The 26,638-nt window shown below is 39.5% G+C and overlaps 1 protein-coding gene and 1 long non-coding RNA gene across 4 annotated transcripts in view; one reads left to right on the forward strand and one right to left on the reverse strand.

The window, feature by feature from the left end:
• LOC122985344 (carbohydrate sulfotransferase 8-like) overlaps positions 1 to 26,638 on the forward strand; it is a 92,746-nt gene that overhangs the window by 62,900 nt on the left and 3,208 nt on the right. For 2 of the 3 annotated variants that reach the window (XM_044355923.1, XM_044355924.1), the window contains exon 3: positions 26,239 to 26,279. In XM_044355923.1, the coding sequence (XP_044211858.1) occupies positions 26,239 to 26,279 (41 nt within the window). Of the gene's footprint in view, positions 1 to 18,942; positions 19,296 to 26,238; positions 26,280 to 26,638 lie in introns of those variants that run through there. The other variant, XM_044355925.1, reaches the window with a different exon arrangement.
• LOC122985394 lies at positions 4,980 to 26,531 on the reverse strand. Its single transcript, XR_006404098.1, has 4 exons — positions 26,438 to 26,531; positions 25,733 to 25,735; positions 22,558 to 22,569; positions 4,980 to 4,990 (listed from the first exon to the last, which is right to left on the reverse strand). It is a non-coding gene; the product is annotated as an uncharacterized LOC122985394 (long non-coding RNA).

Below are 26,638 nucleotides of genomic sequence, written 5' to 3' on the forward strand. Positions count from 1 at the left end.
ACTTATTGGTCAAATACACAGTGCAGCTGCTTCAGCTTGTGTACTGCCTCAGTCATAAAACAAGGCAATACTCTAGTATCGATTTAGGACGAGGGGAAGACATTTCTCATCATTTGGTAACGTTAAAAGTAAAGTTAGGTTTTGTTGTCAGCTTAAAAAAGAGAGAAAAAAGGAGAGAGGACAAGCAGCAGATAGAGAGTGAATGAAGAGAGGGAGCAGCGGTAGCGAGAACAAAGCCAATGAATGAGAGAAATAAAACGTTATTTTCTGATTATTTCATGTCGTTACCTTCTAAAACAGAAATAAATACCCATCAAACACTCTACAGATGGTTTACTGTGACAGACGCTCTCTGCACTTCTCTTTTTCATTCATCCAGTCATCACATCCGACTCAACTAACAGCGAATACAAAGAACAACAAGACAAATCTGTGAGGGGTTTTTTCCCTCATGTGTTAATACTACGTTTCAAGCACTGCTGTCGTTTTTTTAATTCCTCATGGATCTAATTTGCATCATCCACCTGGTTCCTCAGATGTGTTGGAAACACAAACAGGACTGTACAACGGGGACTTAAACTTCCAAGTTTAGTTCTTCTGCCTCCAAAGTGTCTGGAACTTTTGGTTGAGGGGGAAAACACCCAGCCCTGTTGTTGTTTGTATTTACTGTTGCATGAGTTGGATGTAATGAATATTCACAGAACAGTAGTGGATGGAGAAAAAAAACAGGATATTTGGTTAAATTTTGCATAAAATTTGGATGGAAACCTGGCTTGTGACGGCGGTGCAGCACCTGGACGGTGATGCATTTTTTAACAATGTATAAGTAGGAAAAATCGTTGGAAACTGAGCGTTCAGAGCATCTGAAGCCAGAGCTTCTACATACATACATTTACCTCATTATTTGACATATTGGCCACATTTAATATGAACATCCGACATTGTAACAATATATAATATACTGTATATGACTGGAAATAAGGAAAAGCTTAATAAGTCGCCTATAAGTCTAATATGCACTGTTTCAGGTCAGTATTGGTGCATTTGCATTAATTTTACAAACATGGACATTGATATGAAAATAAATGAATATCAACTCCTCAGTTCATGAGTTTTGTCCAGAAAGTTGATTGTCGTTCTTTGAACTAATCAAATGTCAAACATCAAAGTCATCATGAAGCACTGATATTGATTGGTTCAATGACCTTGTCATGAGTCCCTTTTGATCCAGAGAACAAAAAAATATGAATAATCAGTCTCTTTGAGCAAAGAACACAGAAAATAGCCTAATTTATAATTCCAAAGTTGCAATGTGGTAACTGAGTGAATATATGTGACCCCACAGTGTTTTTATACTCTGTAGACTGTAGAGAAGTACTGTCAATATAAAAAACTATAAACATATAAAAAACTTTTCATAGATGATAACTAACAGGAGATCATGTGTCTGTTTTCCTACTGTGAAAAAGGCCTAGTTCAAGTTGCATTGTGGGTAATGTAGGCATCAGGTACTTACATCATCATTTCAATCAGGAGAGAAGTAAATGATATTTATTGAACAGCATGATAGATGAAGGTGGAAAAGTCTTTGGCGATTAGACTCTATCGTGATGTCGCTGGATATGAAAGGGGGAAGTGAATGCAAGAGTAATATAGGATAACCCCCCCCCCCCCCCGTGGCTGGTCCACAGGTTGCGGCCATGGAGGTGGATGGATGGATGGATGGATGGATGGATGGGTAGAGGAGGGTCGCGATGATTGCTCTGGAATGACAGCTGACAGCAACAGAGAGGGAAACAGATTTTAAAGTTTGACAGGTGAGCCGTGATTGGTGGTTAGAAATGGTGGAGCGATCTGATTTGATAACTAGGAGTGACGCCTCTAAACAGCTGATGCGAAAGCGGGAGGAGCGGGGGAAGAAAGAGAGGAGAGGGAAATGAATGAATGGTTAATGAATTTACGTTAAGCTTCATAACTTTTTGTCCATAAAACTTAATGCTTCTTTCTAAAGTCATTTTTTCAAATAAATTGCTTCAGAAGAAATTAATTTCAACATTTTGAATCACTGCCGTCTAAAGACTCGTCTCTGTCTGTTATTACAGATACGCCTGAACTAACCACACACTCAACTCCGTCATAGACGAGCCGTGACATTTAGCTCACAAACATCTGGGACTTATGGGATATCGTGTTCCTTAAAACATAATTATTAAACAAACAATATTAGTTCGTCTTTCTAAAAACTATCATCCAGCGAGCCGCACGACGTACTGTTGAAGGTTCTGGATGTTTAGTTATTTAGTGTTACACATGTTAATGTGATTTTTAATGAGGTTTTCTTACTTCTGGAACAGAAACTGGAAGTTCTGGTTTCACTTTGGCTTTCTATAAGATGAAATGCAAACAAACATTTACTATCAAATTGTCCTAAACTGACACCAGACAGATTTTAAACCTTTTCTCTTCTCAACTTTCCAGACACAAAAGGACCAACTCTTGTCTCTAAGCAACTGCTGTTGCAAGTCGCTGTTTTTTTCAGTGATTTTTCCATTACTTTCTAATAGCTTTTCTTCTATTATTTTTTATAATTTTATGTAATTTTCCTATAAAACTTTGGTTTGTAATCTGCTGGTTAATGTGTTTGTGTGTGCTGCTCTGTACAGAGTTTATAAATATAAATATAAAGTGTCACAAAGCAAAAAAAAACATTAAAACATCAATAAAATGTAAAAATGCTAATAAGAGACAGGGATACAGAAAACATGCATATGCGTGTGTTTTGTCTGCTGGATGCCTGAAGCTGAGTTTGACAAATGTTTTTGTTTAAAATAAACCTTTGAAATAAAAAAAAAAAAAAGAAACACGAACGTAGCTGAAGACAAAAATATCAGCAATGAGTTGAGTGTTCAGAGTTTCTCTGTGTGAGAACTGAGACCGGTGTGAACAGCGCTCGCTAACAGACAGCTTCATGAAACCCTCTTGAGCAGCTCGAAATAGAAACCAAATTAAATCTCTTCCACGGGGGCGAGAACTGATGGTGTGTGTTGTGTAGCGTTGGCAGCAGATGGAGGATGGTGGATGGTGGATGGAGGATGAGGTGGTGGGGGGGGAGGAGGGGTCGTAGAGAGATCAAAATGTTGATGGATGCGGTGCAGAGACGTTCCAGTCGACGCGTTGATGGTGAAGGAAGTGACGGAGCGAAGCGCCTCAGACATCCTGAACGGGAGGAACTGACTCAAATTAAACTCTGCAGAGGACAGACTGTGAAGCTGACTGACAATTCAAGCTGCTGTGAGTTTGAGAATGAAAACAGTTCGGAGAACGTTTGGTTTCTGTCTTCTTTATTTCTGAGACTTTATTCACAAAGGACCTTATGTCATAAATAGGCAGTGATGGAAGAAGTATTTAGATCTTTTACTTAATAAAAGTTCCAAACAGCAATGTCAAAATACTTCATTACAAGTAAAAGTCCTGCATGAAAGATCCTACTTAAATAAAAGTACATAAGTATTATGAGCTTGATGTAGTTAAAGTATTGCAGTAAAAGTACATAAGTATTATGAGCTTGATGTAGTTAAAGTATTGCAGTAAAAGTACATAAGTATTATGAGCTTGATGTAGTTAAAGTATTGCAGTAAAAGTACATAAGTATTATGAGCTTGATGTAGTTAAAGTATTGCAGTAAAAGTAGTGGTTTGGTCCCTCTGACTGATATATTATTATATATGACATCATTAGATTATTAATAGTGAAGCATCAGTGTTAGAGCAGCATGTTACTGTTGTAGCTGCTGGAGGTGGAGCTAGTTTACACTACTTTATATACAGTTAGCTAGTTTAGTCCAGTGGTTCCCAACCTAGGGGTCGGGCCCCTCCAAAGGGTCAGCAGATAAATCTGAGGGGTGGTGAGATGATTAATGGGAGAGGAAAGAAGAAAAAACAAAGTTCTGATACACAAATCTGTTTTCAGTTTTTGGACTTTTTCTCTAATCTTTGATTTTTGCTGAAATATTGGATCATTTGAACATTTATTGAAATGAAAGCATGTGAGAAGTTTAGAGGGAAAAATCACTATTTGGTTGACAGGTGACTTGTCTGTGTCAGAAAATGTGAATTGAAACAGTGACACTACAGTAGCGTGAGGACGGATAGATAGCGTCAGGATGGGTGAGTAGAGCAGATGGACCCAAATGCAGAGACGGTAGGCAGGGACAATCCGATGCAGATATTTTTTAATGAAAAAAAGCAAAAAGTCATCGGAACAAACCAGAACGCAGGAGACACAGGAACATCGAACAGGAACATCGAACAAAAGCAGAACAGAAGCAGGACAAAAGCAGACAACTCGACAAAGACTGAACTGAAAACGGGACTATAAATACACAGGGAGTGATTGCAAATGAAACACAGGAAGTAAAGTGATCAGACACAAGGAGGAAGTATTACAAAATAAAACAGGAACTAAAGTAAACAAACAGGTGACACAAAAAACACAGGAGGAACACACAAGGGAACAGAGAAAACCAAAACCAAGAAACAAATGCAACACAAATGAAAGAGCCCCTCAAAAGTCCAACTAAAAACAGAAAAAGTCTGAGGGCATCAGAAGGTCAACAAAAACCAAGGAGGTCAAATGAACAAAAACACAAAGAGTCCAAAAAACAGTAAAAGTCCCGGTAGGACGTGACAGATAGAAGTTATTAATTATATATTTTAGAAACCAGGGATACTCAAATACAGGGCTTAGTTGTCCATTTAATAAATTTCCACCACATCAAAAGTGCAGTAAAGATGCATTACACAATGATATTTCAGTTCAAAAACTCCAGAACGCTGTACATGAACAGCATTATGTATTAATAGGAGACGTGACAGCATGAAAAGGTGTGAGAAGGGCCAGATGGAGACACTGGTGTTCATTAGTGAGTTCTTCACTGTATTCATTGTTGAAAATATTTGGTTTTACAATTATTTTGCTGAAATGTCTTCAACTGGTTCAGTTTTGTGGTAATTTTGTTCAACACAGGCATGTTTGGTGTCGTGGTGGCGTTTTGCGTTGCCACTCTTCATTACAGCCACTGTTTCACTACAAATAAAGCACGTACTGTAGGCTTTGTGCTCGCCTCGGGCAAAATGAACACATATTTCTCTGTCCACTCATCCTTGAATGCATGTTTTTCACTGTCAGCCTTTCTTTTTTCGGTATCAACTACTTTTGAACAAAACGTTTTACTTTCTCAATCAGAGCTCCTACATTCCACAACAGTCTTGCTTAATGTGGCGACTAGTTTGGCGGCTGATTGATGACGTGATAGCGATGTGTCACTCAAAAAATATCGTTCCCGAGTCAAGTATGTTATAAACTGTGTGACAGATTTCGTACATGAAACAGAGTAAAACATTTAAGCTGTTTAAGATCATTCCAGGATGAAGAACGACTCAGATCGGAGTCACATCTGGACTCTTTGCAAAAAAATATGCACCACTTAACTTAAACAATAAACCCTCAAACACAGATAACACAATTATGTTTAAATGATTTAACACTTTTGCTCTGCAGTTGGATGATTTGATGTGTTTCACATCAGTAGACACTGTGTCTTTTTTGAAATCTTTCTTTAAAGATACAGACATGTTTTAAGATGTATAAAAAAAAACATCCAACCGAATGAACAAGATGAAAAACACATATTTGAAGTGGAAGACGACTTTTTAACTCAAACTGGGACTTTGAGGGGAAAAAATATGTTTTAAATAAAGTAAATGAAGTAGTACTTAAACACACAATATGTAATTTCAGCTGCTAGGAGTCTCAATCAAAACAATAACAAAAGACGGAGTGTGATGACGGTGTGAAGTAGCAAGGGATCATGGGAGTTGTTGTCTTCGTTGTTAAATAACCAGCTTCAGCGGGATAGGATTACTCCAGTGTTAATCATTCAGGATGTTTTTACCCGCAGAGGTCTCCTCCTCTCCAGAACAAAAGGACCCGATGATTACAGGTAAAAACACTGAATAAAGCTGTTTCACCTAAAAAAATCAGTGTTTCTCAGACGATGTGCGGCGACCACCGGACGTCCGGTACGGGCTGTTAGCCGAGCTGCTGCTAACGTTTGCCCAGTTTATTTATCTGATAACTTAAGATCCAGACGTCCAACGACTAAAATACTTCTTCTGACTAAAAGATATAGTTAAAAACGACCTAAATTTATCATGAAAATGTGTCTTAAAACTGAATAAAAGTTCATTTATAACAGTTTGTGTGGAACAACCTTACAGATTTCTCTGGGTTTGAAACTTGTTGGAAACATTTGGGATAATGTAAGTACACAACTCAACAACATATATAACATAGAACTAGTTGTTTTTAGACATTTTAATGTGGAATAATTACATATTATAGCTTTAAACAATGAAACTTAATAACACAGAATAATCAGGACTGTGAGATAAAGGAGCTAAATGTTGTCTTATCAGAGATTGTTCCTCCTTGTGCCAAACCTCAGCAGATATTATCCAGTTTTCTAAATGAATATCACAAACTACAAGTGCACAGAATGACAACAGACACAGAGCAGTTTAATGTCAGCCAGATGACTGTTTACAGAACATTTCCTGCAGACTGAGCGGTGCTGGCTGTGAACACGAAGGTCGGAGCTGCCATCTGATTGTTAGAAAGAAATCTGTAGCGTTGCTATGCGGGGGTGTTTTGGTGAATCATTCTTGGCAGGGGGATATTCTCCAGAGTGGTCGGAAAGGCTTTTCACCTCTTTACCTCCCTCTGAATCCTCCCGGCCGCATCTCTCTGTGCTCTCCTTTCTATCTTCACCAAAGGCCATGTTTTATTGATGGAAAGGTTATGAATATTTGAAGCTGTTTCAGCGTGACTTGAAAGTCTTCCAGAGCGAGCTGGTGGAGAGAAGAGCCATCCTGTCACACTTTGTCTCACTCTGTGCAGAGGGGAATGAGCTGAAGCACTTAGACGGAGCGAGGCAGCGTCGGTGACGGTACACAGCATGTCGACTTCAAAGATATGAAGATACTTTAAATAAACTTGAGCTGCAGCTGCGTGCGGTGTGGTCTCCAAGAGAGATCTCCACTTTACATGGAACAAAGCTTTTTAGCCGGCAGCTAGCAGCACAGGTTCACACTGAAATATCTCAATAACTATTTGATGGATTGTTATGAAATTTTATTCAGACGTTCATGTTCCTCAGAGGATGAATCCTACTGATTTTGGTGATCCTCGTGACTTTTCCTCCAGCGCCACCATGAGGTTGATATTCGTGGTTTAGAGAGCAGAGCCCCTCTCAGACATGCAGCCCTTCACTTTGATCCGATGACGGTTCAACATGTCAGTCTCTATTTCCGACTAAACGGCTCGACATCGCTTTCACATTAAAGTCTCGAGTCAATCTTCCTCAGCGAGACCTGAAACGTTTCTGTAACACTTTGAACACGACACAAGTCTGAAGTGAAAGCTGTCAGATGAACGTAAAGACCACACAAGGTAAAACATGCAGGGAGAGAAATGTGTTTTGCCTTCTAACATAAAAATCTCAACCATCATTTCCTCTGCACAAGATCAGTTTAATCAACAAGCAAACGCTGTGAAAGAACCAATTTGAAGGCGTTGAGGAGATTGATCCTTCAACCAAAATCCATATTTTACATTTTCATTCCTAAAAGCTGCACGGATGAATAAATGAACATCCAGCTTTACATACAGCATCTGAGCTAACAGAACGGAAAACTGAACGTCCTGTGCATGTGGGACTTAATAAAACTCTTCACATTAAAAGATGTAGCTGACAATATATCAGTGGATTCACTCTGAGGAGCGCCGGAGAGCGTTTCAACAGCAAAATAAGAGAACAAAGAAACTCTCTGCTGCTTTTTATATCTCTAAACTTTTTAAGAGCTGTTCTCTCTGTCTGCCAAATATCATCAAACATAAATATCTTTTTCTATAAACATCCTGTCATTGTCTGAATGAAAGTGTGAAGAACTTTAATGTAAAAGTCTCCTTTGTCTCAACAACAAAAAGCATCACTTGAACAGATAGATGAAGCCAGAAATGTTACAGTATTGTATTGTTAAAGGTTTTAAAACTATATACAGGGGCAATATATCCAGAAATAGTCCAGGTAGCCTCCTGGTTAAGACGCATGTCACATAAATGCGACGTCCTCGGTTCAATTCCAGCAGCGGATCTTTGTTGCATGTCATTCTGTATCTCTGTCCCCTCGTTTCCTGTCATATCAACTGTTGTTATCCATTAAAGACATGAAATACCCCCAAAAATATATTAAAAAAAAAAAAAAAAAAAAAAAAAACAGTCCAAAGTGATGGACATGTGGTTTCATCCTGAAGATTTACATTGATATGAAGAAGAAGGAGGTCATCTGGTTATTGTGAGGTTATTTAGAGATTTGTGTCAGCCTCTTTAAGCCTCCGGACAATCCCTCAAAAAAAAAACAATAAAGTAACACAAACACACGGAGAGTCGACCACGTTTCAGAGGATTGGGAGGAAAATTCAGTTCCCGTATTCAGCATCCTTCCAAACACCGCTGCTGTAATCTCCTGCACATTCAGGGTGAACGCACTAATACAGAAAGTCTACTGAAGATTTGAATGTGTGTCACAGTTTCAAAACGTAATCTGACTTTGGAACTGGAAATCCTCGCCGCAGAGGGGAAACAAAGAACTCCCAGAAGGTTCAATCTTGACTGTGATTAGGCAGAAACCAATCGAGCGGCGGGCTGAGGACGTGCAGAGGGATTCATTTCTCTGCGGTGAAATATCACTAAGGACCTCTTTATTTCTACTCGCTGATGCAAAAGCATCGAGGCGCCGCCGCCAACCTCAGCAAATATGAAGCCAGCGGACCACAGCTGAAGACATTATAGAGGATGTTTGGTAGCACCCGTGAGCAAGCGGAGGGGGGGGTGATTATGTTCCTCCTGCTGCAGCACGTGGCTCTTATCTTAACAAGATCTGGCGAGCATTTGTAAGATTTATGTTTGGTTGAAGGATTAAGACGTTAAACAGATCCACGGCCTTTACCGTGCAGGTATATTAATCCCTGTGAAATTACAGTAAGCAGCTCCTGAGGATTTTCTGGCAGTTTTGACACCTTGCTCAAGCTTTAGATGTTGGAAAGAGCTGAAGTTGGTTTTTTTTTCGGTGGATCCGACCTCAAATCTCAGACAGACCCTGACACGAAGCTGCTTCAAAGAGCTTCGACTCCTGATTGTGTTTCAAATAAATTGAGCCTTGACTAAAGAGGGAAGTTTGGATGTTTGTTGTTTAATTACAGTATTTAATTCTGTCAGAATCACTGTTAAATGATAAGGCGATTTTTTTTCTGTTTTTCTCATGTGCGGCGCCAAACCAACCGTTGATTGATCTGTGTGTATCCAAAGCCTGATATATCTTATTCCCTCTGTGCCGTAGACCTCAGTTGAGACGTGTTCCTTCATCTCTGCAGAGCGTGGTTACTTTAGTTTGTTTAGAAACGGCTCCAAAGACTAATAAGCATCAAGTTTTCACTCCCTGGAAAGTATCTCGGTGTCAGGAAGAGGCCATGCTCGATTTTCACACTCGTCGCATTGAGACTAAAGTTAAATTTCTGCTGAACAGAGACGGTTTTCAGTGTGATCAAATATAAAATATATGCCAGATCCTCTGATGTGGTCCAGATGTCCTGAGCTGTTTGTTTGTTTTCTGTTGGCAGAGCAGATTTGCTCGGCTTACTGTGAGAACATTAACGTGCATCCGATTTGAGTCGTTTCCTGGTTTTGACCCTATTCAGGACGACTTCTGCTGCGTTTTATCTCTCTGCAGGATTTTTAACTTCTTCACGTCGTTGTCAGAAATGCAACAAGTCATCTAATCCGTGGTTTGTCCAGGAAGTCAAGAACGACACATATAAGTGTTTTCTGATCTGATTCCCCTATCGGCAGGACTGCATCATCTGTCTGCACCTTCCAAAAATATTAATACAAGTAAATTATAATACAAAATTAAAATACAAGTCATGTTTTACCAAATGAGTATTAAGATAAACTGCTGTAACTCTGTTAGGCCTCACTAATGAGGATCTGAATCTGCATTTGAGAAGCTGAAAGCAGCAAAATATTAACATTTTTACTTAAAAAAATGACTGAAAATGATTAATTTTATACTTCAATGAATTCAAAGAAATAGACAAAGTATTGAAAACATGCAGGTTTGTAGTTTCTCCAAGCCTATCAAATGTTTTTCCAGTGTTGAACCTAATTCCTGATCCTGGGGTTCAAAGGGTCAAAGGGTTAATATGTTTCAGGTGTCTGAGTTCAGACTGGCTGCTGTTAATCTCTGTGAAGCTGCTCTGGTCGGTCGGTTATTACGTCGTGATTGTGTTTGATGGGATTTAAAACCTCTGAGTTTTCATCTCTCTCTGTTAGAAAAGCTGCTGTGTGTCGAGAACATGTTTAAAGGGGTCATATTCTGCTTTTTGTGATTTTCTGGTCATTTATGTACTGTTATGATGTCACATCGTGGTCAAATTTCCAAAACTTGAGGTCAAAACGTGTGTAGAAATGTTCTCTGAAGGTCAAAGGTCAGGGCTTCAACCTGCTCTGAACGCTTCAAAGTTTTTTCTACCTTGCCGATGAGCTGCTGTCAGATTGTCTCGGATGCCCATAAACGATCATCCGTTCTGTAGCCTCGGTTGCTAAGGTTGTTGCTAAGGATTTTCCGTGTGTTGTTCACGTTGTCAACTCTCATATTTCGGCTTGAACATGTACAGACGTGTTTAAGAAGTTGACATTTCAAGTACAGAAAAAGTAGTGAAATCCTGCTACTATAGTTTGTTCCATAGTTTGTTGATGTCAGCCGTGACACAGCTTCCTAAAGTTAACCAATCAGAACGCAGGAGCTAAAACAGCCTGTTTGAGACAGAGGCTGAACTGAGAGGCTGCATAAAGGTCCAGTATAAGACAAATAAGGAGTTTTTAACTGTAAATCATGCAAATATATTCCAGTAGAGCTCCAGAATATATAAATATAAACCTGGAAATGTGCAGGATATTTCCCCTTTAAGGTGAAAAAAGCAGCTTCTGGCTGTTTGTTGATTTAAAAAAAAAAAACAACAAATAAATGTTTTATAATTTCATGCTTCAGGAGAGATTTTGATGTTTCAGGTTTCTGAAATGGACCGTGAGAGTAACATGAAGTCAGTCATTTAGTTTGAATGTGTCCCAACAGGAGCTGATGTTGATCCCAGAGGGACTCTCAGAGTTATAGACCAAGCAGGATGAGTTTATATTTGATTGTACACGGTCCTGTGAGTCTGACAGGGCCACTAGTGAGCCACTATACGGCCAGAAGTATGTGGACGACCTTGGTCTCGCAGGGTTTAGTCTGATTTTAGTTCCAGTGAAGAGAAATCTGCAGCATAGAATATTTAACACCAGTTTTTATCTCTTTCCTGTTTCAAACACCGCCCCCGCACACACAGCTCCATAGATGTTTTTTTGGTTTCAGATTGTAATTCATTATATATATTTGTTACAGATTAATATGTCAATTATTTTCTTTCTTTCTGTTTAGAAAATGGTGAAAATTGTCGATCGCTGTTTCAGAAAGGTGACGTCCTAAAATATCTTGTTTTGTCCAGAACAACAGTCCATAAAACATAACAAATCGATTTAATTTACTGTCATAGAAGACTGAAGTCACAAGAAAACATTCACATTTAAGAATCAGAGAATTTGGAGAAGCAATCATTCAGTTATCAAAATAGTTGGCTATGAATTTTCTATCGTTGCAGCTCTAGTTTACAGTCAGGTGACGCTGTAGCGAGGCTTGTTTACAAGTTTGTCTACAGGTGTAACGTGGGGGGTGTCCACATACTTTTGTCCATGTATCTGATCCTGTGTAGGGCTGCAACTACTGATCATTTTCATTATCGATAAATCTATTTTCACGATGAGTCATTACGTCTGAACGTCTTCAGTTTTGTGTCTAATGCTCTTATTCGCGATGTGAGCAGGTGATGTTACACCATAAATAAATAAACACAAGTTTCAAGTTTTAAGACTATAAATAATAAATAATATAGTATAAATAATGAAAAACGGCTCATTATAATGTAGTTAAATACCCGAGGCGACGTCTTCACATGACTCGTTTTATCTGATCAACAGTCTAAAATCCTCTAAACAGCAAATATTTAGCATTTTACAAAACAGGAATATTAATTTTCTGTTGATTGACTAATTGATTAATTAGCTAATGGTTGCAGCTGTTTCCTGTGTGTAAAATACTGTGTAAATCACTGAGCATGTTGCTCCTGTTGGTTTTGTAAAGGTTTAAATAAAGGTTTAAATAAAGGATCAATAACAATAGTGGAAGGATCACCTGCTATTTTAATCTCTCGGGGTTATGACACTCTCAAGAAATACTGTCTTACAAAATAAAAGCTGAGAGCAGTATTTTCATTTTGAGTGTGCAGGAAGCAGAGCAGGAGGACCGCAGTAGCTGCAGCAGCAGCAGCAGCAGCAGCAGCAGCAGCAGCAGCTATCCTCCTCATGCTATCATTAGCGCTCTACATTCCCCAGGTCACCCCGGCCTCAGCTGTGCTACGCCACGGCTGCCGGGGATTGGCTGCAGCAGGTGTTGAGCTCAGCAGGCTGGGTAATTAATTGGGTTCCTGTGGGAGGCAGCACCACCGCCGGTGCGGGTCAGGAGTCAGTAAACACACCTGTACGACCCGAGCGCCGCACCGTTCTGCTTTGTCCTCACTCAGCTGCCGTTCAGCTAAAGTTAGCACTTCTCGGGGAAAGCTGTCGTCAGAAGCACTTTGCGGACTCGCTGAGGCAGGAGAGGAAATCGGGAGCACAATGAGACGAGAGAAAGGAGAGAGTGAGGTTCAGACAGCACAATGGAAGAGAGTCTGCACGCCGCTGCTCTGCGGATCTGCGCTGCAGTCCTCACATGAATCTGCTGCTCGTCACACCGTCCCTTCACACCTCGTATCCAGATTAGAGGTCCTAATAATCTAGATATGATTTAACCTGATTACATTTACACCTGCTATTAATATGTGTCTCCAGGGATGCGATCACTCCGTCCAACTCAAACAACTGAACGTCACATCCTCCTCTTGTTTACACACGTCCAAAAAACACAACAAATAGAAAGATGGCAGCCATCCATGAAGCTTTTGTTTGCTTTTAGAAGCGAGGGAAGAGGCCGACACTTGGTCTGGTTTTGACTCCATCCACGAGTGTCATGACTATCCAAAGCTTTCTTGCTGCTTTCCTGCTAGTAGCTGAGCATGCTAACTGGCTAACGGCTGCTACCTCACTGGTTTACCCATGTAGTTGTTGTATGTTTGTATGTTTGTTGTTGTTGTGTGTTCAGTGGGGTCACAACACATTTAAAACACATTTTAATGCAACATGTAAAGGGAGTCACACTTCCAGTGGTGGAAATTAACGAAGTTCATTTACTTGATTACTGTACTTAAGTATAATTTTGAGGTACTTGTACTTTACTTGAGTATTTCCATGTGATGCTACTTTCTACATTTCAGAGGGAAATATTGTACTTTCTACTCCACTACATTTATTTGACAGCTTTAATTACTTTTCAGATGAAGATTTGACACAATGGATAATATAACAAGCTTTTAAAATACAACACATTGTTAAAGATGAAACCAGTGGTTTCCAACCTTTTTGTCTTTTGACGTCTTACAAAAAGCAGTGTGTAGTCGGGGTCACATTTCACATGTCTATGAGTTGTTAACAGCTCCACCAAATAGTGATTTTTCCCTCTAAACTTCTCACATGCTTTCATTTCAATAAATGTTCAAATGATCCAATATTTCAGCAAAAATCAAAGATTAGAGAAAAAGTCCAAAAACAGATTTGAGGATCTGAGAGAAAATATGATCAGAGAAGAGTTTAAAATGAGGGATGCACACATGAACCTAAACGGATCTGATATCAGAGCTCTTCATTTCTTTTTCATTTTAAAACCTGGAAACTTGGAAACGGAGCCGATCAGAATAATTCTTTGTGTAAAGAAGCGTAAATAAACAATTATCAGTTTTTTGTTTGCTTTGTTGAACTCCATGAAGAAGAGATGAAGAATATTAAAAAGAAGGAAAAAAAGACAGTAAAGGAAATTTGTGATGCTGAAAGTGTTCAGTAGTTTAGAAAAGGGTTGTGTTTATGTTATTATAAATCCCTCCCTTCTTTAAATTCACCACCTCACTGCAGCAGCTGCAGGTCTAAATCTTTTCCTGCTCACAATCATCTGCTGCCCTGCTCTTTCTGAAGCAGCTGTCGCCCGACTGACGAGAAGATGAAAACTTTACCTCTGTGTTTAGGATGCACCTGCCGACACACCCCGCACCCCCTCCTCCTCCCCCTCCTCCTCCTCCTCCTCCTCCTCCTCCTCCTCCTGCGCACACAGACACTAAAACCAAACACACCCTTCTTCAAAGCCTCCGCTGAGCCAGGAGCTTCAAAAATCTGCAGCTGCTTTTAAATGTGTTCACGCGCACACACACGCACGCACACACACACGCACGCACACACACACGCACACACACACACACGCACACACACACACGGTATCAAATCCTCTTTTTATTACATGCGTCCTGTGTATCAGAAATGTTGACAGAGCAGCAGTTTCAGTGCAATTTCAGTTTGAAACCAAACAGCCTGTAAACATAATAACACATAATCACCAAAGAACAGAATGAACTTAACAAGATATAACATGTTAATCTGCTACTTTCTACATTTCAGAGGGAAATATTGTACTTTCTACTCCACTACATTTATTTGACAGCTTTAGTTACTTTTCAGATGAAGATTTGACACAATGGATAATATAACAAGCTTTTAAAATACAACACATTGTTAAAGCTGAAACCAGTGGTTTCCAACCTTTTTGGCTTTTGACGTCTTACAAAAAGCAGTGTGTAGTCGGGGTCACATTTCACATGTCTATGAGTTGTTAACAGCTCCACCAAATAGTGATTTTTCCCTCTAAACTTCTCACATGCTTTCATTTCAATAAATGTTCAAATGATCCAATATTTCAGCAAAAATCAAAGATGAGAGAAAAAGTCCAAAAACTGAAAACAGATTTGTGTATCAGAACTTTGTTTTTTCTTCTTTCCTCTCCCATTAATCATCTCACCACCCCTCAGATTTATCTGCTGACCCTTTGGAGGGGCCCGACCCCTAGGTTAGGAACCACTGGACTAAACTAGCTAACTGTATATAAAGTAGTGTAAACTAGCTCCACCTCCAGCAGCTACAACAGTAACATGCTGCTCTAACACTGATGCTTCACTATTAATAATCTAATGATGTCATATATAATAATATATCAGTCAGAGGGACCAAACCACTACTTTTACTGCAATACTTTAACTACATCAAGCTCATAATACTTATGTACTTTTACTGCAATACTTTAACTACATCAAGCTCATAATACTTATGTACTTTTACTGCAATACTTTAACTACATCAAGCTCATAATACTTATGTACTTCTCCTTAAGTAAGGGGTCTGAATAACTCTTCCACCACTGCTGGTAGGTGGATTTGTTCCTCTTGGTCAGAGCCATTATAGCTGTTTGCTCCTGTTTTTACTCTTCTTCTACTATTCTTTATGCTCCCAAAATGTGGAACTTTTGCTTCAAGTAACCAAGAGTTGGGAGGTGGGGGGGGCTGACTTATCCTGCTTTTGGGGACACTAAAGACCAGTTACTTGGGGACAAAAACTGTGTCCCCAATTGGGAAAACGCTGACTTTTGGGTCAGTGGTTAAGGTCAGGGTAAGGGTTAGAGTTAGGCAGGTAGTGGTTATTGGTTAGGATAAGTCTCCAGGAGATGAATGTAAGTCTGTGTAATGTCCCCAGAAGTGACCTAAGTAAACGTGTGTGCGTGTGTGTGTGTGTGTGCGTTGGGTGTGTCAAATGCTGACCTACACGGAGGTCGTCCACCATCGATTAGATGCCAGATCCTGCTGCTGCTGACGGACTGAACTCAGAAAGCAGCCAAGTCAAGCTGACAGAGTGTGTGTGTATATGTGTGTATATGTGTGTGTGTGTGTGTGTGTGTGTGTGTGTGTGTGTGGAGGTGGGGGAGCTGCAGGAGCATTCGGCGATACATCATGGTCATTCCTGCAGTCTGTGCTCAGAGGCAGTTTTCAAACTGAAGGATTTCCTCTGGATTCAGTCGACAGTGCATCATCTTCCTCTGAGGAAGCTGCAGTGAATCTCGGCCCGCTGATGTTTACAGGTTTTATTGCAGTATGAAAATCAGTCAGGTACAGAGAGAGAAACAGGCTGCTCAACAATAAACATGTTTATTATCATCATAAATACCAACACAAATCTCAATTTAGTTTAATGTACAATCCGGTTTGTTGGTTAATAGAACTGTGAAGTTTCAGGTACTTTAAATGTTTAGATTTGTATCCATAATGTGACGCCAGCAGAGAGGCGTCTGATTGGTCCTGAATGTCCAAACATCCATCCAGAGTCATAAAGAACTATCTCCAGCTACAAGAACAACAAGGATCCCCACAGAGTCCTGATCTCAACATCATGGAGTCAGTCTGAGATTAACATGAAGAGACAGAAGCAGCTGAGACGCCGAAATCCACAGAAGAAGAAGAACTGAGGCAACGTCTCCGAGACGCAGGACCAACCGACCTGCCCGGTACCTGAAACACTGTGAGCAGGTGAACCGAAGAGAACTGCTGCTGTTTTAGAGGCAAAGCTGCTCGCAGCAAATATTGATTTACTTCCTGCTGTTCACTCAACTTTGGATCAAGTCAACTGATAAAAACTATTCATGACATTATTTTTGAAAACATCTTCACTTTACTTTCAGTTCCTGCAACATTTAACCAGTTCTGTTCCTGATTCACAGATCTGATCCTGGATCAGTGTTGACTCATAATAATTAATGTAACACTAGATATTAAAGGTTTTGTTTTGCATGTGTAAAGACATCTGTATGATGTAATGATGTAAAACACTGGAACAGTTTATTGCTTTGAACTAGAGTCAATTAGTCGATCGACAGAACATTAATTACCAACTATTTTGATAATCAATCAATTGTTTTTAGCCATTTTTTAATAAAAAATGCTGAATCTCTCTGGTTGCAGCTCCTTAATTGTGAATATTTTCTGGTTTCTTTGGTTTTTTAAATCACAGTAAACCGAATATTTTTGGGTTTTGGACAAAACAGCAACACATGTGAGGACGTGACCTTGGTCTTTGGGAAACAATGATCAACATTTTTGACCATTTTCTGACATTTTATGAACCAAAAACCAAACAATTAATTGAGAAAATAGTCAACAAATGAATCAATAATGAAAATAAGCTGCAACAATTAGTCGATTAATCACTCACTCAGCAAATAATTATCATTTCTGAAAGCAAAAATTCCAAATATTTGCTGGTTGAAGCTTCTCAGATGTGTAGATATGAAGCTTTTCTGTGTCGTACATAGAGCTTCAACTAACTATTGTTTTCATTATTGATTAATCTGTCGATTATTGTCTTGATTAATTGATTAGTTGTTTGGTCCATAAAACGTCAGAAAATGCCAAGATCACGTCTTCAAATGTCTTATTTTGTTCACAACCCAAAAATATTCAGTTCAGAGTCACAGAAGACCAAAGAAAACAGAAAATATTCACATTTAAGAAGCTGGAATCATTTTCTTCTTTAATAAATGACTCAAAACGATGAATCGATGATCGAAAGAGTTGCTGATTAATTGAATAGTCGCTCTATGGCTCTACAATTATTTGGAGAAGTGAATAATCGTTTTAGTCAAAGTTTAAAGCAAAAATTCCAAATATTTGCTGGTTGCAGCTTCTCAGATGTGCAGATATGAAGCTTTTCTGCATCATATATGACAGTAAACTGAATATATTTGTATTTTTAACTGTTAATCAGACAAAACGAGACATTTGAAGACAAAACTTTGAGCTATAAGGAAGCTTTTTTTTCACTGTATTATAATAAACAGAATCGTTAGTTGCAGCTCTAGTTTGCTTCGTGTCGTTTTCGGCCGGTGGTGAATTGCAGGCTGGGTAATAAATAACCAGCAGAAGAAGAGGAAGGCGGCGGCGGTGGCTGACAGTCCGGAGCAGGGTGCTGCTAACCTTCGGTGTCAGGAAGCTGCTGAGAGGCCATCTGGAGTGTGTGCGCATGACTTTGTGTGTGTGTGTTTTGTGTTTGAGATCACGACTTTGCCTCTAGTGTGAGACAATGTGAAAATATATGTGTGTAGCAGTCCTTTCTCTTTGTTTGCGCGTGCATGCGTGCATGTGTGTGTGTGTTTCCTATTTAAGATTCAGTGATGCTGCCAGAGTTATTTAGAGCATCGTTTGCCTCCTGTTGAGTTCTGTCAACAGTGTGTTGTTTGCATCGTCGAGTCCTTTCACAGAGCAGAAACTCAAACAAACACCACAGGAAGGAAGTTTCATTCAAAATAAGAAAACTTCACATACAGTCTTATGGAGGTTCATGTTTGTAATGCAGCGTGAAAAGTTATGAAAACATTGCAGGGTTTGTTTGTTTGTTTGGGGGTTTTTTCACTCAAGAAACTCAAGATCCAAAAATCTCTAAAAGTGAGAGTTTTTACTGGTAGCCTGGGAAATACTGCGACTATAGTCTGGCTCAGTGTGAGCCGAGGAGAGCAGCAGGTGAGCCGGCTGTCAATCACAGCTGTCAATCAACACCCGCACGGCCCACGTCAAAGCTACTATAGGTCTTTAAATCTTATTAACAGATCAATCATTTCCAAAATGACCACCAGCATGTTTATTAGAGGGTCTGAATTTAGAGATTGAGACCAGAATGACTCGTTGAAAACAGTGACTGACTCAGTATTTGAGGCTTTTTGAACGGGAGTCAGTCGGAGCGTCTGGTGTCTATCAGCAGCACTTTAAAGCCTCGTTCAGATCAATGATTCACAACGAGACAAAACGGTTTTATGATGTCGCAGAGAAAATTGTAGCGGTGTGATCTGGTTGGTTGCAGAGCATCTGAAGCTGCTGCCCGGGGTCTCCAAAGACTTACCTTGTCAAACCGCCAAGTGCAGTTTAAGAGCCAATCAGGAAACAGCACAGGCCAGTACGGAAACATGGCGGATTTCATGGACAGAGGACGACCGGCTCATCCAACTTTTTGAAGAACAGCATTCAAAAACAAGGCCCTCTGCTCAATTGCAAGCTTCCTGTTTGTGTCCTGTAAGCTACGTCTTGTTCTCTTTCATTTACGTTAAGCTAATGTTCATGTAATAAGTTAGCTAACGTTAACAAACAAAACACCAGCCAAACAGTGGTAACGTTTAATCTGCTCTTAGATGCTAACGTAGCTTGTAGGCTATAAAAACAATCCACTTAATATAATGCATCAATGGAGAAGTAGTGTGGTATGCTAGTGTGTTGTTGCTATGGAAACAGTCGTCTGTGTCTGTTGTTTTAGTTTAAAATCAGACGTCTTGAGATTCTTTTGCAAGTTGCATCCAGTCTCGTTATGAATCATTGGTCTGAACTGGTCCTTCAGCCTCAAGCTGTGATAGTCGCCGTTTGTTTTTTCCTCTTTCTGTTCTCACATTTCAAACATTTTCTTTAAATAATCTCCTCAATGTGACTGAACACAGAAACTCAAGACTCACCTGGATCATGTGACCATCATACATGTTTATGTTCTGACACCAGTTTTAATTATTTTACACTTTGTTTCTTACAAATCAGTTGGGTTTTTTTTTCTGTTAGTTTTCACGGACGGCTCTGAATACTACAATACCCATGAGCCTCAGCTAGCTGTTGCTATGGAGAAGAAGCCAGCCAGCGGTGTAGCGAACTCAAAACGCTTTCTGGTTGCAGTTGAGAACAAAATACGTCGCCATGGTAACTGAATTCATCCAAAATTGATCCAAAGTGAATTAATTTAATCTGCAGTTTTCTCAACATCGTAGTCTTTAGCTTCAGTTAACGAGTCACGTGACAGAATTTGAAGCTCTGTGATTGGATGTTTGTCAGGAGGCAGATTTTGTGCAATTTCCTTAATTATTAGTTGTTAATTAACAGTAGTCTGTTAATCGGCAACAATTTATGAAAAGCAGTGGATGTTTTTTCCATGTTCACCACAAAAAAACAGAGTAAAATATGAAAAGAACAGATTGAACAAACACTGACTGATATTCACTGTCGACTCAGAGCGGAGTGAACTTGTGTTTCATGCTTCCTCTTCTTCTTCTTCTATTTTTAGTTCTGATAAATACTCAACATCATTATTGATGTTTCTTCTACAGCCTGCAGACTCTCACTTTAATGCTGCTGTTTATCATCTGTGATGTAAAAGCATTATAATTCCACACAGCCGTGGAAATAAAAAGTGTGCATCCTGGTGTTAGTTCAGTTATAATAGCGCAGCGCAGACATCTCTGATTGGCTGTTGACATCATGGTCAGCCGAAGACGACGGTTGTACCAGCGTCTGGTTCCAAATCTGTTTATAATGATCTCAGTGTTGTGTCAACTTCTTCTTCTGCAGCACAAAAGGAAAATATTTCATATCACAAAGGCAGGAAGCAGATAGTGAACAAGCACAAATACTGATGGAAAAGCTTTGAAGTAGCCAGAAGCAGAAGGGGTTTATGGGAAACGTGGTCTTGGCTTCATTAATAAGTTTGACATGAAACAAAAGCAGAAGGTCAGAGGAAGGTCAGGTTAATGGACAGTGATATATTGATCTGAAACGCACATGTTGGACCTTTTTAACTTGACCTTCAGGTGACCTTTAACCTGTGAACTTTTGCACCTGTTGTTGCTGCAGATGCATTTTAAATGTTGAGAAAATACCAAATATATCTCATCGTTCTTTACTTTACTTTACTTAAAAATGTCAAATAAACAAAAGGATCAAAAAGTTCAATAAAGACAAATCATGTTTGAGGCAAAGTTTCAGTTCTGTAATAAATGTTTGTGTTTGATAGTTGATGTAATTCAGCACCAAATGAGCAGCGACTGTAGATTCAGCTGAAATCTGTTTATGGATATTTTTTATGCTCTACTGGCTCCTGCGTGGTTTCATGTGATTTTTTTTCAAATGTGTTTATTTTGGAGAATAATTCAGCATTTATTGTTTGTCAAAACAGAAACGTTTCATAATTAGTTTCAGTGTGAGCACAAAAGACAAAGCAATTAGGAGCGTTCACTGGGGCAGTCGTACTCGGAGCCATTTATAACAAGAACAAGTTGAACTTTGTGAATTATTAACACTTTGATTAAAGTCTTTAAACTGAGTTAAAGCTGCAGCAGCCGAATGATAAATACATACAGGCCAGACAGATGTGTTTCTATAGCACAACCGATGCAGGAGAAAGTTTTTTAAAAGGAAATGGAAACAAACTTTTAACTTTATTTTCATTATTGATTAATCTGTTGATTATTTTCTCATTTAGTCAATTAGTTTGGTCTTTAAAATGTCAGAAAATGTTGATCAATGTTTCCTAAAGTCCAAGATGACGTCCTCAAATATCATGTTTTATCCACAACACAAAGACATTCAGTTTACTGTCATAGAAACCAGAAAATAATCACATCTGAGAGGCTAGAATCAGAGAATTTGGACATTTTATTCTGAAAAAATGACTCATTGGCATTTAATTTAATAGTAGGCAGCTAATCGACTTATTGTTGCAGCTCTAGACGGAATAAAAGAAAGTGTGAACGTGCACAAACCTGGAGGAAACACTGATATGAACCAGAGAATGAAGACATAAAATAAAAGTGATAAACATTAGAAGGCAGCAGAGGAAGTCAGAGTCAAAGCACGCTGCAGATCCTCTGTTCATTTATTTCACCTGTGTGACTGAATGAAGCTTCACTGATGTTTGTTCTGGTCTGTTTAAAACTGTAAAGGCAGGTCGGTCACGTTTCGGGCCGTTTAGAGGTTCATAAAGAAGCAGTGAGATGATGAATCCTGCAGCAGCTTTTCAACAAGCTGCAGTTTATTAAGATGTTCTCTTCTTCATATTTTTTAAGATAATAATAAAAGTGAATGTCGTTGTGTTGAGTTAATGTGGAGCTGAAACGACAATGAAAAATAATCTGCATCTATTTTGATAATTAACTGTTTCAATCGTTTTTAAAGCAAAGATAAAGATGACTGCCAAACATTCTTTGCTTTGTATCGATGTAAACTGAATATCTTTAAGTTTCGGACTGTTGGTCTTACAAATTTCAATATAATACACTAAAGTACAACACCACCACTCACAGTATTTGAGTATATGATAAATATTGCAATGGCTCTTGAATATTCAGGTGAAGGTGAGCAGGAAGATGATAAAAGATGAGTTTTTGAGTCTTGTGGGGAAACACACCTTGAACCGGATATAACATTTATTACACTGTTCCCCCTCCACCATCAGTCACGCACACACACACACACACACACACACACACACACACACACACACACTTGGCCTCTCTATCAAAACCTAATCTCAGCTCTTGTGTCTGCAGCAGCATCTGTAATGCACACCGTCTCTCCTGCAGGCCCGCGGCTGCCTCTCCAGAATATTTCAGCTCGGCTGCACAAACAGGTTTCCCCTGTGTTGATACGAGGTTTAACTGTGGCGGATAGCAGCAACCTCCGCATTTAGCATCCAGATTAGTAACATGATCGTTTTTCTTTCATTCCTTGTATATAATATACAATCTCTGCAGCCCCATCCTGATTTACATGCAGAAACCAACATCTGCCTGACATGAAAAATATCTGAATATCTAAATATCTGTTTACAATACGAACTATGTTCCTGCACATGCTCAGTGGCGTCTGCCTTACACAGAACTACTCTCTGGTGAGTGAAAATGTCATCTCTGTTATTAGTCTTTGGAGCTGCTTCTAAACAAACCAGCATGACCAAACTCTTCATAATGAAGGAACATGTCACCCAGTGCAGCGGTTTCACTCATTGACATGTTTTTCAATAGTTTTTGGACAACAAACGGAGCTCCACAGCACAATAATATGTTTTAACTCACTCCTCCATCCGCCTCCTCCTCCTCCTCCAGCCTCCACTCTGCTCACTGCAGACATGTTTGCCTCATTCTTTACTGATAAGGTTTCTGCCATCAGTATCCAGTTCTCTGAGCCTGACCGACTCAGTCTACTGCTGCCAACTAACAGCGCCGCTCTCCTCTCATTCTCCCCTCTGACCGAGGAGGAAGTCTCCATGCTTCTGCCGGACTCTTGTCCATTTGACCCGATACCATCCAACCTCCTGCAGACCATTTCCCCCCCACTCTTAACCCAGCAATCACCCACATCATCAGTTCCTCACTTACAATAGGAGTGTTCCCTGCTGCTCAGGAAACTCGCACTCAACCCAACCCAGGTTGAAAAGTACAAGCTGTTTCACCTCTGCCCTTCTTATCAAAAATACTTAAGCACACAGTCTTTAATCAAGTCTCTTAATTCTATGGCTCAGATCTCGTCATGCCTTGGCGATATCTCAGCATGGATGAAAGAACACCACCTGCAGCTTAACCTCTCTAAGACCGAGCTCCTCGTCATCCCAGCCAGTCCCTCTATACAACAACAGATCACCATCCAGCTCAACTCATGCCTACAAAGTCCACCCGAAACTTGGGCATCATGATCAATGACCAACTAACCTTCAAGGTTCACGTGGCCTCGATTGCTCGGTCATGTTGATTTGCCCAGTACAACATTAAGAAGATCAGACCCTACTTGTCTGAGCATGCAGCACAGCTCCTGGTACAGGCTCTCGTAATATCACACATTGATTACTGCAGCTCCTTACTGGCCGGCCTTCCTCCATGCATGTTCAAACTTTTGCAAATGATCCAGAACGTGGCGACACAGCTGGTCTTCAACCAGCCCACCATCCCTCCGCTGGCTTATAAAACAGCAAATAAAACTGTTCCCACCTACCTGAACTCCCTCATTCAGGTCTACGCTCCGTCCTGCTCACTACGCTCTGCCAGTGAAAGGCGCCTGGTACCACAACAGGACCTTAAGTTGCTAACCAGACTCTTCCCTTCTGTAGTTCCCCGGTGGCGGAACGAGTCCCTCTCAATCTTTAAGAAAAAGCTAAAGGTCCAGCTCTTTCGCAAACACCTCACCTGATGGACTTATCCTCTACACGCTGCCTGTTGGCACCAACATCCTATCAGACCTGAACTTTGCTTTATGGCTTTTACTCAAGTTGTTCTCTCCTGACTAGATCCTTTCTTATGTTGTATTAACTCTTGTGTTTACGTGGTTTTGGATAAAAGCGTCTGCTAAATCAAACTCTAACATTGTAACATAATATCAGCCTTTGGATACACAAACAGTACTTGTAAGCAGATCAATCCATTGTTGGTTTGGCTCTGCACATGAGCCTTGTTGACAATAAGAAATATATAGAAAGTCAAAAGTCACCAACCTTAATTTAAACTTCTGAGCTTCTTCGCTTGTTCCAAAACAGGAAATATGTAGTATGTACTGAGTATTGAAAGCCAGAAATCAACAGCTGCTTGGTTGGTATCTAATTTAATTCCCCTCCTGACATGTTTTAGGACATAAAAATACTCTGTGTGGAACAATAATATGTGTCTGATATGTTTTTTTTCCAAAAAAAAGAGCATAATTACCACTTTAGAATCCCTAAAATGACATCTCCTTCCTCATTAAAAACAATCCTGAATCTATGAATATGCAAATACAGTGTTGTTGATTTCAAAAGTTTAACTACTAGACACAAGACGTCTCCTACGTCTCTGTAGAGTCCGTTCTCAGTGTTTGTGTGCTGGAGGCTTCAGGTTTCCACATCACACTTGTGTAAGTTGAATATTGGACCGAGATCGGCTTCCAAACTAAACCAACCCCCCAAAAAATCAGATTTCCAGTGAGCACAAACAAAACTTTCAACCTTCAGTAGATGAAAGTGAAAACAACCTCTACACATACATCATTCTGCACAGTGAAGCTCGAACATTCAACTGTAGGAACAAGAAGAAAAACACATTTTTGAGTGACTTTAAACCTTCAGTGTGGAATTTTTACATATAAATGAACGTCCTTTACATTCAAGACCTAACGAGGTCACACAGTACTGATTAAGCCACCAGATAAATCTCTCTGTATTTCACAGTGTAACAGAGTTTTTAATCTGGTGGCTGGCTGGATGAATGCATACTGCGACTCTTCTAGACTTTCCAAATGTTATCGGACCAAATTGAATCAAATTCTGACAGTGAAACGAGTCGTTTCACAATTTATCCACTGTTTTACAGCCGCAACAGTAGTGACGGAGGAGCCTATAATGTAAACATGTGTCGACAGTGTTTGTGTAATTAATCTCACTGCCAGAAGGGGGAGACAAAAGTCCTGCACTGCAGCTTTAACTAGATCAGGTTAATATTAATGTTTATTAAAAACAGATTATACTCGGACTAATAGATACACTTAATTTCAAGAAATATCAGATTAATCAATATAGTAAAAATAATTCCTGATCAGCTCTGGTAAAAAATCCACAAACTCATAAGTGAATCTTTGTCTATAATTGATTAGTCAATTAACAGAAAATGAATCAGCAACTTTCTTGATGATCAATTAACTGTTTTTTTAAGTAATTATTAAGCAAAAATGTCAAACACTTGCTAATTCCAAAAACTAGGAGATTTTTCAGTTTTCTGACATTTTATAGACTTAATGATTAATCATTAAATTGAAACAATAATCATTAGTTGCTGCTCTACTGAAGAATTAAAGGAAATCTTTTTAACATTTCTTTCTCCTTCAACTTTATCATGTTTTACTGGGTTTTTTTGTAAATTTACTTGTAAATTTACTTTTATATTTAATAATTTTGTGCATGTGTAATAGAGGTAACGTTTATAAGAATAAACTTTTCTCACAGGTGTCAGTCACAAACTCACTATTGATTAACACCCTCTGCTCACTCTGTGTTACGTGTCTTATGTTCCAAAAATACCAGAAAATGTTTGAAGCCAATCTAGGATTCAAACCAGCAGTTTCTCAATGACAAAGTATTTACAGTAGGGTGAAGGACACACCGACTCCTGAACAGCTGCTGTCTGTTATTATCAGCTGTCATCAGATGTCTTACATGTTGTTTGTCTCGTCTTTGTGTTCTTTGCAGGCATGAATGTCGTGGTGGCTCCCAGGTGGCCGATAGAGAAGGTGAGCCAAACTGCAGCTCTGCCAGATCTCAACAAACTGCTCCAACACAAGATCTGCACAACAGGGAGATGCTGCCACCTGCTGGACTGTCACAGCATCACAACACCTGCATATTTTAGTCCTGTGATGTGCAAATTGATATTTTTTTCATTTAAAACTTCAAGGACGGGTTCATAATTCTTCAAGTGTGTCTTAAACCAGCAGTCAGGTGTCCATATGAACAGTGAAAGAGGTTTTCCTCGCTGTAATCATTCCTCCTGTTCATACTGGATATTAAAAGATCCTTCAAATGTGTTTTCAATGGAAGTGATGGAGGCCAAAATCCACAGTGTGTCCACACAGTCATTTAAAAGTTGATG

The sequence above is a fragment of the Thunnus albacares genome, chromosome 7 (genome assembly GCF_914725855.1).
Source record: "Thunnus albacares chromosome 7, fThuAlb1.1, whole genome shotgun sequence".
Classification (NCBI taxonomy): Eukaryota; Metazoa; Chordata; class Actinopteri; order Scombriformes; family Scombridae; genus Thunnus; species Thunnus albacares.